The sequence below is a fragment of the Capsicum annuum genome, chromosome 2 (assembly GCF_002878395.1).
Source record: "Capsicum annuum cultivar UCD-10X-F1 chromosome 2, UCD10Xv1.1, whole genome shotgun sequence".
NCBI lineage: Eukaryota > Viridiplantae > Streptophyta > Magnoliopsida > Solanales > Solanaceae > Capsicum > Capsicum annuum.
Genome location: NC_061112.1, coordinates 74,398,339 through 74,410,271, shown reverse-complemented (window position 1 = coordinate 74,410,271; position 11,933 = coordinate 74,398,339). Strand labels below are relative to the sequence as shown.

General features: G+C 38.9%; 1 protein-coding gene across 2 annotated transcripts; it reads right to left on the bottom strand.

The window, feature by feature from the left end:
- Window positions 1–7,197: 7,197 nt before the first annotated feature.
- Window positions 7,198–11,142, bottom strand: LOC107858513 (lipid phosphate phosphatase epsilon 2, chloroplastic). 2 transcript variants are annotated; one of them, XM_016703192.2, is made up of 4 exons: window positions 10,823–11,142; window positions 9,036–9,261; window positions 7,642–7,715; window positions 7,198–7,471 (listed from the first exon to the last, which is right to left on the bottom strand). In XM_016703192.2, the coding sequence occupies exons 1-4, from the start codon at window positions 10,826–10,828 to the stop codon at window positions 7,244–7,246; spliced, it is 534 nt and encodes a 177-aa protein (XP_016558678.2). In that variant the 5' UTR covers window positions 10,829–11,142; the 3' UTR covers window positions 7,198–7,243. The 2 variants fall into 2 exon arrangements, with proteins under 2 accessions (XP_016558678.2, XP_016558677.2); XM_016703191.2 differs by having other exon boundaries at window positions 10,837–11,117.
- Between the last annotated feature and the right edge of the window lie 791 nt (window positions 11,143–11,933).

The following is an 11,933-nucleotide window of genomic DNA, read 5'->3' as shown; positions in this document are numbered from 1 at the left end:
AGCTACTTAAACATGCCACCAAACTAGTTATTAATTCAAGAATGCTACGGGGAGTTACATTATCCCCCCTTTGGGATCATTCGCCCCCGAATGATGGCTCGGAGCTCCAAAAAGCACGACTTTAAGCACGCTAAGGAAAAGATAGAGAGAATAGTAAATGACTTATACCTTCTGAGTCGTCATCCAATATTTCATAGAGGTTTGGGTATCTAGCCCACATATCATCTTCTGAGTCCCAGGTAGCTTCCTCACCCTTTTGGTTCTTCCAAAACACCTTAACCGACATTATTTCCTTGCTTCTCAACTTCCGGACTTGGCGATCCAGAATAGCAATGGGCTCTTCGTCATATGTCAAGGAGTCCTTCACATTGATTTCTTCTATAGGTACCACTAAGGAATGGTTCCCAATACATTTTTTCAACATAGACACATGGAACACGGGGTGTACAAAACCTAGACTCGCAGGCAAATCCAATTCATAGGCAACCCCACCTATCCTTCTCATATGGTCTTATATAACGAGGACTAAGTTTCCCTTTCTTTCCAAAACGCATGATTCTCTTCATAGGGGAGACTTTAAGAAACACTCGATCACCAACCTCGAATTCCAACTCTCCTCTTCTAACATCAACATAGGACTTCTATAGACTCTGAGTTGTCTTAAGTCGTTCTCTAATGATTTCCACCTTCTTCATTGCCTGATGAACAAGATTAGCCCCAAATAACCGTGTTTCACCCACTTCATACCACCCAATCGGCGACCTACATCTCCTTCTATAAAGTGCTTCAAAAGGATCCATCTTAATACTGGAATAGTAACTATTGTTGTAGGCAAACTCAATCAGCGGCAAATGATCCACCCAACTACCTTTAAAATCAATCACACAGGCCCTCAACATATCCTCAAGGGTATAAATAGTGTGTTCAGCTTACCCATCAGTCTGAGGGTGGAATGCAGTACTCAGGTTCACTTGGGTACCTAAACCCCTTTGAAAAGATCGCCAAAACAGGGAAGAGAATTGTGTACCTCGATCGGATATGATGGATACAAGTTCCCCATGTAAATAAATTATTTCCTCGATGTACAACTTGGCATAATCAACTCCCGAATAATTTATCCTCACAGGTAGAAACTGAGCTGACTTGGTCATCCGATCTAAAATCACCCAAATAGAGTCATATTGGTTCTGGGACCTCGAAAGCCCAGTGACGAAGTCCATATTGATTATGTACCATTTTCACATAGGAAAGGCTATCTGCTGAGAAGTACCACCTGGCCTTAACTGCTCCGCTTTGACTTGTTGGCTATTCAAACACTTAGAAACAAAATTAGCAATATCACGTTTCATATTGTTCCACCAATATATTACCTAAAGGTCATGATACATCTTAGTAGAGCCTAGGTGAACAACATACCTCGAAGTGTGAGCTTCATGAAGAATCCTCTCTTGTAACCCATCCACATTCGGTACGATAGCTTACCCTGATATCTCAAAATCCCATCACCTCCAATTTCAAATGCCATCACCTTCTGTTGACCCACATAATTCTTAATTTGCATCAATATAGGGTCTTCGGCCTGCTTTTCTTTAACTGCAGCACATAGGGAAGATCTAGCTATCTTATGTACAATTACTCCTCCATCCTTGGAATCCAGAAGTCGGCCCCCTAGATTTGCTAGCCAACGATTGTCCTTTACCATTTCTCTTTTTTCTTTCTTAACATGAGAAAGACTGCCCATTGACAACCTGCTAAGGGCGTCGGCCACCACATTTTCCTTGCCCAGATGATAGTGCAGGCTCATGTCATAATCCTTCAACAGTTCCAACCACTGCCTCTGTTTGAGATTTAGCTCTTTCTGTGAGAAAACATACTATAAACTTTTATAGTCAGTAAATATATCAATATGTACTCCATAAAGATAATGCCGCTAGATTTTAAGTGAAAACACCACAGCCGCTAACTCCAAGTCATGAGTGGGGTAATTTTGCTTGTGCACCTTCAACTACCTAGATGCATAAGCTACCACCTTACTAAGCTGCATAGGTACACACCCAAGTCCCACCCGGGATGCATCACAGTATACAACAAAACCCTCTGTACCCTCAGGAAGGGTCAAAACTGGTGCAGTAGTCAACTTGTCTTTTAATTTCTCACAACTATTCTCACTGGAGTCAGACCACACAAATTTTACTTTTTTCTGTATGAACCTAGTAAGTGGAGCAGCTATGAAGGAAAAACTTTCTACAAACCGCCGGTAATACCCTGCCAAACCCAAGAAGCTTCGAACACCAGTTGGAGTCGTGGGTCTAACCCATTTTCTCACTGCATCAATCTTTTGGGGGTCAACCTTAATTCCTTCACTAGACACAATATGCCCCAAGAAAGTAATAGCACTAAGCCAGAATTCACATTTGGAAAATTTTGCATACAACCTATGATCTTTGAGGGTCTGAAGAATGACTCGGAGGTGGTTGACATGATCTTCCTCACTCTTAGAATAAATCAAAATGTCATCAATGAAAACTATGGCAATAGATCTAAAAACTGACGGAACACCCTATTCATTAGGTCTATGAAAGCTGTAGGGGTGTTAGTCAATCCGAAGAATATGACTAAGATTTCATAATGGCCATATTGGGTTCGGAAAACTATTTTAGGAATAGCTGCCTCCCTAACCTTCAATTGATGATACCCCAAATGAAGGTCTATCTTTGAGAAACACCTAGCTCCTTGAAGTTGGTCAAAGCGATCATCAATTTTAGGAAGAGGGTATTTGTTCTTAACAGTGACCTTATTCAGTTGATGCCAGTCTATGCACATATGGAGGGAACCATCTTTCTTGCACACGAAGAGTACGGGTGCACCTCGGGGAGAAACACTAGGACGAATAAAGCCTTTGTCAAAAAGATCCTTGAATTATTCTTTCAACTTTTTCAATCCTGCAAGAACCATTCTGTATGGCAGGATAGAAATAGGACGGGTGTCAGTCAATAAGTCAATGCCAAAATCTATCTCCCTATCAGGAGGTATCCTTGGAAGATCATCAGGAAAATCTTTCAAAAATTCGTTAACTACAGGAACAGACTGGAGGGAAGGACGGTTAGTATTAGAATCTTTTACCCGAATCAAATGATACAAACAACCCTTAGATATTAGTTTGCGGGCTCTGAGATAGGAGATAAATTTTCCATTTGGTGCTAAAGAATACCCCTCCCACTCTACTACTGGTTCGTTCAAAAAAGAGAAGGTGACCTTTTTGGTTCTACAATCTAGAGTGGCATAGCACGAATGGAGCCAAAACTAATTGCAATAAATGGGATAACATAAGACAAGGTAAACCCAGGATTAAGTAACACATACACATCACGGGAGAAAATTTGTAACATACCCATGACTACATCTGGTGAAGCCTCTGCCTCTTGGAGATTAGTCAAGGCATACAATCTGTTGCGACCACCCCTAGAAGTGGAAGTAGCACCCTTAGGAGGTGGTGGTGCACTGAGGAATTAGTTTGAGACTTAGTACTACCTCTCACTATCGGGAAATCCCTCTGAAGATGCCTGGGCCGACCACACGCATAACACACTTTACCATCGAGATAACATCTCCCTGGATAATTTCTTTCGCAATTACCAATACGAGGATACTGCCTATAAGACTAGGCCACACTCCCCTGTGACTGAGTACCCTGCATTTCGGATCTGTTGTTAGGCTGAAAATTCTGAAACCCTTGATCAATTGGAGGTCTAGACACAGGGACGCTAGCTGAAGATTGGGTATTACTACAAAAAAAATTTCTGCGCCCATTTGTTACCCCAATTTTTTCCACCCTGGTGCTGCCTGTCATTCTGGTCTGCAGATTTGGCCCCCTTGGCCTGCTTATCTTTCTCTCTTGCCTCCGCCACCCTTTTCTTCTGTTCCTCTACCTGTTGCATATGAACAGACAACCTAGAGAAATCCATGTCTATGTTCAACATCGCTCCTTTGCACTCTAACACCAAATCATCCGAGAGACCGAATGCAAATTTTCTCATATGGGCCCTCATGTTGCTTGTCAACTCCAGAGCATAATGGGACAACTGGTTGAATTTCAGGGTGTACTCCTTGATGCTCATCTTCCCTTGTTTCAAGTTCATAAACTCTTCATCCTTGGACTCCCTCAGTTCCAAGGGAAAGAATCGTTCCAGGAAAGCTTCCACAAAGTCGCCCCCACACAGAAGGCTCAGCATCACCATCCTTTGAATCCTCCCGCTCATTATCCCATTCATTTGCCACCTCTTTCAGTTGATAGGCTGCCAACTCCACACCTTCAACCTCATGCACGTGCATCACTCTGAAAATTTTTTCCAACTCATCAATGAACCCTTGGGGGTCCTCCTCAACCTTTGTACCAGTAAATATAAGGGGGTTCAGTCTCATGAACTAACCCACTCGGGTAGTCTCAGAAGAACCCAATACAGAACCCACATCTTCAGACCGACGGATCTAAGAGGCTACCAACTATGTAATCATATGGATGGACTGTTTGAACTCAGCATTTTAAACCTCTCTTGGGAGGCTGGTTACGGTTAACATTGGTCCGCGGAGCCCGAGGTGGACTGGTCAGAACCGGAGGGACTCGTGGAGTAGGGACAAACTCTGAAGTGCGGGCTCTGTTGAGGGTCTGCATCCCATGAGTGGGACGGACATCCTCAGCCTGAGCCTATTGTTCATTGATTTTATGGGGAGGCATGGTAACTTTCTGTAACACAAGAAATCATTAATTAGAGGACATACAGACTCTATGGAACGAACTAAATCATGAAAGAAGCGAGACATCCCTAAACTCCCTGTATCCTCCCATTTATAGGTGTGGCACGCTACATACCCATAAACAGGACTTTACGCGATGCAATTTCACAGACACTCTGTGACCAGGAACCGGGCTCTGATATCAAGTTTGTCACGACCCAAATCGGGGCCCTGGCCGTGACAGGTATCCCGAACCATGGAGGTCCAGGTGCCTCTTTACTATCTGGCAATCACGAACTCCATTCACATTCGGTAAAAAGAAATGCAGAAGTAAACAAACGGAATCATGGTCATAATATAATTTCAATTTAACAATACGACATGAAGTCAATAAAACACCTAGACAATATCCATCACTGTTTGTGAAATCTTTAATTCATCTGATTATAACAATTTGTCTATAACTGGGACAAGACCCCAAGTCAGACCCAAAAATTAAAATTTCAAAACAACATTCTAGCAACAGGCTTTCCGAAAGAAAGAAGGCTTACCAACTGTACTCTTCAATTTGACAATCTTACGATTTAACGGGACCCCTGGACTGTGCCTCAGACCCTGAAATATAAGGGGTCAATACATATGTACTGGTATGTGAAACAACTCAAAGGTAATAATGTTATTATGCAAAATAGATTAGAGCATATCGTGGAAATAGTGAACATCATGAAAGTAAAAATACTTGGGCATATTTATAAATTTCGAAACAGTTCTTGACTCACTCTTTGTTATTCTTCTGAACTAGTCGGTACACCCTACAAATTTGAAATTCCACGGGCTATGTGGAACCTGCCTTTGACTCAACCGTCGAGCCTCCAATTTAAGTAGCCGTCAGGATTTGGAGATGGTAATACCCCCCATGTGAGCACACCGTAGGAATCCCCCACATGTGAGATGTCCTAATCATTTTTATTATCCTTCCATGTAGGATACAATATTATAAGACCAGCATCGACAACTATAGTTTCTAGCGATAAGCCCTTACACTCAAACGCCTTCTTCGGATAACCTACTAGCTCTCTTAAGCCCAGTTTTTAGTTCTTTAAAACAAACATGATCCATACTTTCACAACATTCAATACTTATCTTGTTAAGGGCGTGTAATCACCGGGTATTGTCATGCCTTGACTTGTAAGTCAATCAAATCACATCATATCAATCTGTAGCCCTTTTCCACTTATTATCATATTAGTGACCACCCTCGCTTTTAAACATCAGACGAGAGACAGTTATGCAATAAATCTTTCATTCAAAACCTTCATCAAAACATTCTCCTCCCAATTATAAAATCAATAGAAGGTCACCTCATCTTTGTAATTTCTTTAAAAATCCAAAGAAGGTGTTAATTTGACGAAACAAACATTTATCATATGAAAACATATTCTCAACATGTCAAAAACAGTACCAAACCATGATCATTTATCAAGCATTCACCCATTAATTTTTCGTATAGAAAATTCATGCCTTTAAGCAACCCATAATAATCAAGATCGGCAATATGATGATAAAAGAGGTAGTTTTGATCTTTCATGCTCTCATTTAAACTTTACAAACAGACAAAATCATATATCCTTAGTTATAGATCAACTTCTATGAAAAATGGTTCAAGACAACACATATTTTCATCAAAACAACCCCATGATGCATAATTTTCGAAAATAATATCAACTATTTCACTATAAATCATGATTGGGGATCTTTAATCTTGATAAAACATTTAAACTCATGCCAAAGTTTTTTAGAATACTCCCACATACCTTATATAAATTGTTTCGAAGAGTGGAACCCCAGTCTTGGCTCTTCTCTTGCAGAATCTTGACGTAGAAGAAATTCTTGATCTATGGGAAAGGTGTTAGGGTTTTTGTGTTGAAGAGTTTTGAGTGTTTTTGGGCATAATATGCCCTAAAGACATTTTAATCTCGTGTTATGGCCGAGATATGATGAGAGGAAAAGACTGGAATGCCCTCCCAAAGTCAGAAATTAAAAGGATCGGGAACTGGGCACCCGCCGCGATCATTGACATGATGCGTCGAGATCGCGTCGAGACACTAGTTCGGCCAACGCGATTACCGACGCGGCGCATTGAGATCGCGTTGAGCCACTGTCTCAACCACCCAAACACATCCCAAACGTGATCCGAAAAATCCGAAACTTTCCCGGAACAACCCCTTTACACTCTTGAACATGAATCAACCTTAAAAACCTACGTCTCAAGGTCAAAACCACCGATCTAGAATCATTAAAGTTTAAGAGCTTAAAATAAGGCTAAGTCATTTCAACACTAAGAAAATTTTTAGATAAATAGCTACTTAAACATGCCACCAAACTAGTTATTAATTCAAGAATGCTATGGGGTGTTACACGATTGAATATTGGGTTTTGTTTGGTGAAGTGGTCATATGATGAGCAAATGACAATATGTCTGTCAAAACACTTTTCACTATATAAAGAATCAGTTTTGCTCAAGAACCCAGTATCGAAACACATATAGGAGAAAGCAGACACAAATGGTGGCAGTGCCAAGAACGATAATAAGCTGAACCCACAAGTTGGATAAATATACTTTCAGGACTATTGCATCCCATAACCAAAACCAGAAAACAGAGAAAGAGAATCCTAGTGCAGCACCCACGGCTACTTGGCTGATCGTGTGGAGTTGTTGAGAAACCCGTAGCCATGACTGCACAGACAAACGGAAAGGACAGATCAATATATGGTTACAACAGTTATAAATAATTAAGATCTTGTGCAGAGAACTAGTTGAAAGAAGATATAGGCCAAACTTCTGTTCTGCAAGCATATGAAAGTAATTTCCAAAAAAACAAAATAAAGACTAGACTGTCCACTTACCAAGTAGGAGCCAATAGCAAAGATAAGTGCGCTCATGACTGCAGTGATTCCATTTAACCCAAAATACTCTACCACTGTGTCAAAACAAAATATATATATATATATATATATGGCATTAGACGATGGTATGAAGAGTTTTTAGTGGCATAGCTGCACATGAAAGTTAAAGACGCAAGAAGAGGAAAATTGAAATGTCAAACAGAGCGCAAACTCCCTGTCCTTCCTGGTTAACCATATGATTATAAGGTATCTCTGAGGCAAAATCAATTGAATATGAACCAATAGCAACCAGAACACTTGTGCAGATGCGTATTTGTAGAAGACAGGTCACAGGCTACTCAATTACACAAGTTATCATAGGAAATCATGACAACATTAATTTGAAGAGCTGCTTGTACAGGCACAATATTATCTGGATGTGCTAAAGCACCATTTCTAATGTCATTAAGAGATCATAAAGTTCAGGTATGTGCAATATAATTACATACAGCTGTCACACAAGGAGAAAAGAGAGTCCATTTCAGCACTACATCTCACTTCTCCATGCCCGATTAGGGATTAGGATCTGCTGGGTTAAAACTTGTGGACAGCCCGGAAATGCAAATTGTTCTTTGTCATATACTTTCTATATCCATATCAAACATTCAGGACGCTGCCACTATGACTTTTCTTTGGCAAGTGCATTTCCTATACTCTTTACAACACTAGTTTATTACTACAGAAATTTAAGCATGAAAGTAGATTGATAACAGATGCAGCAGAATTTGAACACCACTTTGTTGTAGCATAGCTCTTTGAGCTTAAGTATTAGTAAGTATTGCAAGAAAAAATATTGAATTACAGGGGATATTTTCTAGAGAACCATGATGATTGAACAGATCTCAGTTACATCTAACCATTGCCCTAAATCCATGGTGTGACAATCTATAATGGTGCATGAGAGTCTCTCTAGAAGCCATCCACATCCTATTACATCCATGATGAGAGGAGAGAAATTGTACAGATCATTTAATTGATTGCTTAAAATCTTGTAGAAAGTTCTAATCTAATAGAGAACAAGCATTAGTCTGAAGGAAAAACTTGCAAGCGGAACATATCCTAAGAGAAGAAAGAGACTAAAGATAGAAAGCATACGTGAAAAAGGTAACGGGAAACTTACAATAAAAAAGAGGGACAAGGTAACAACAAAGAGACAAAATCTTCATGGACCTATTTTGTAAGTTTATCTGCAATGCATCATGCATGAAAGCCTCCTTAGATATCAAAAGGATAAGGCCATTTTTCTTCATGAAAATTTCCTCTTAAGCAAATGCATATTGACAAATTAAGAGTTATAATATAAAAAATTATCTATAAAAAGTATATTTTCTCATCTGATTGGCTAAGAATATTACTTGAGACAATACAGAACATCAGTGTATAGAAGATTGACTGTGCATGAGAAGATGGCATTCCTGGATCTGATCTTATTGTAGAAACAGGTCGCTCCTGGTTTAGTATTCTCTTCAATACAGTTGAGAGCCAAGCATTCAGAACAGAACCAGAGGCTGCCCAAATTGCTTCTGTGTCATGTCTCCAAAGGAGGATTATACAAAAAACTGCAGCCACAAGCCACTTACTCTGCATTTTGAGATAATTAAGAATTTAGAAATCTTTACAAGATTTTTTCTCCAGCACCAAAAGAAACGTAAGAGATGGATATAAGAAGTCACATTTTTGCAGAGAAACAAGATCAAGTATGACCAAAAAGAGTTTCAAAATTATCAGGTCAAGCAAACAGGTCTGCTGCACTAATCTTATCCTTGTGACGAAATATCCTTAATTTAGTGATGCCAAAAGCATGATGATTCAAATGATAAAGTTAAATTTGAAAGTACCAGGCTGCGGCTTTTTTTGTTTTTTTAAAAAACGAGTAAAAGTCAATGGATGAATTACATAACATCATTACAGAAATGATCAGATCTTTATGAAAAGGTATACTTTCATTAAAAAATAGAGTTTCAGATGATACAGAGTACCTGTTGCTGGTGGGAGGTGGCAGGTATCTCGTGGATTTAGTCGAGGTGCGCGCAAGCTGGCCCGGACACCACAGTTATCAAAAAACGAAAAAAAGATAGCACTTCCAGGATGACTTGAAAATTGCATCTTAACAATAGCACAAAAAATATGAGAGCTTCTAGGACCAAAAGCCAACAAACTGGTAAACCAGTTGCAGTCTATTCCATTGGGTGCTGGCAGATGCTGATTATAAAAAAAAAAAGCTTCGAGATTTCATGTCATTGTCAACAGTCAACAGTAGAAACATTCAAATATTGCCAAGTTTACTCATTCAGAAACTTAAGGGTTCGCTTGTATTAGAATCAGGGGCTTGTAATAAAATGAAAAACAATATGGCTGCAATGCAAATGCAGGACTTTATGAAGGTTATTTTAAAAGGTGTTCAAAAACTGTAGAACTCCAGTATGGTATAGGACGAGACTAAGTTCATATGCTTAAGTTTAAAAGGTCCTTCTGAATTATATAACTCCAGGATGGTAAAGCAAAATACAGTAACAAATCTTTGTAAATATGTGCAGCATCCATGACCATTAGACCCTCAAAATGTTGGCATAGGTAACACTCACTACCTTGTAGCCCGTTGAAACATTAAACTTACAGAAGACTTTAACTCATTCCGTAAAATATCAGGTGAATGTAAGTACCATAAACTCTATCTTATGACAAATTAACTGTCCTATAAACAATCAACTTTACAAGATCCAAAGGATTTCGTAAATTTTCATCCAATTTCATGCACCAACACTAGGACTTCAATGAAACTTCAGGAGCCCTTCTTTTCATGGCAAAGAATACTGCTAATACTGTCAAGAATTCACCTCCAATTACAACAACAACAACATTCCCATTGTAAAGCTATAAGTGGAGTCTGTGGAAGATAGACGTACGCAGACCTTACTTCTACCTTTGCAGAGTAGAGAGACTGTTTTCAATTTTGATAGACCCTCGACTCAAAAGAAATGTAGCTTAGGCAGAAGAATTCACCTCCAATTGAAAACTAGAATTAAAGAAAAAATATTTTCTCCCTCCTTTCATTCTTCGTTTCAAAATTAACATGTAAAAGCACAAAAGAAATCAAGAAACGATACAAGAAGTTAAATAAATGGTGAAAAAGTGAACCAACCACCATCAACCAACCAGGCTATTGAGAGTGGCGTTGAGTCCAGCAGAAACAAAAGTTGAGAACCCATCAATGAGAGCTTCTTGTTCAAGAACTCCAAGATTTACATCATCGACAGTGGCTCGATTTCTGACTGAATCAGCCATATTGGGAGATGGGTGTCTCTATTCCGGGATAAGGAAATAGAAAATGGTTTGGGTTTTGGAAAGAGTGAAATAAAAAGGGTAGTTGTGGCAGACATTTTGACATTTTTAAGTCGAAAGCCAAGCCCCACAGGCAGAAATGTAACAGGACGAGTCAACTTCATGAAGACTAAAGTAACCAATAAAAGATAATTAAATCACGAAGACTATAAAGAGCACAGAAGTTTTAAGAATTTAGGGGCCGTCTGGACGGGTATAATTATTCATTTATTGAATTATATATATAACTTACTAGCGTGTTTGGTCATTCTAAGTCCGGACTCAAAATATATTAATATTTATATTTATATTTTTTAAAATTTTTGGTGGAAATATAGTGGTATGTTGGACAATTGGGTTAAACAAAACTTTCGAAAATGAGTGTACGTGACTTAAGTTTTAATAATTAAGTATAGATACAATAGAAAGTAGAGGAAGTTTGATAATAACTAACAAGTTTTTTAATTTGCACTTTGATCCAATGTAAAACCTAATATAACTAGAAATGGAGGATTTTAGGTCAGATTTTATTCCGTATATTACTTTGACATTACTTGATAGGCGACTTTGGTAAGTAAATTATAATTTTTAGCTGAATTTCTCATCTGGGCACACTATTACTGCTGTTTTTTCAATAATGAATAGAACCTAAACATGAAGCCAACTTATGGCTTATTTGTTGCAACAAATGAGTTGTTGAAATGTGGGAATTTATACCACACTAAGAGGGACCAGGTCCCTTAAAGTCAGTCACAGGCAATAACACAGTAAAGTAGTAAGGAATCTAAGACTTTGCAGAAATTTAAAGAACACAAAGATTTAACGTGGAAACTACCTTGCTCAAGAGAGGAAAAACCACGGCTTGCCCTCACAAGCACTAAACAATCCACTATAATCAACCTCTTGATTGCAGACTCGATTTGAACCTAATT

What these genes read in the sequence shown, in the direction of transcription:
- LOC107858513 (XM_016703191.2), bottom strand. Translation starts at nt 10,965, where the DNA reads ATGGCTGATTCAGTCAGAAATCGAGCCACTGTCGATGATGTAAATCTT. An exon ending in ACGCCACTCTCAATAGCCTG is followed by an intron (nt 9,262 to 10,836) that starts GTTGGTTGATGG and finishes CTCAAAATGCAG; the next exon opens with AGTAAGTGGCTTGTGGCTGC. An exon ending in GATGTTCTGTATTGTCTCAA is followed by an intron (nt 7,716 to 9,035) that starts GTAATATTCTTA and finishes GTTTTGACACAG; the next exon opens with TGGTAGAGTATTTTGGGTTA.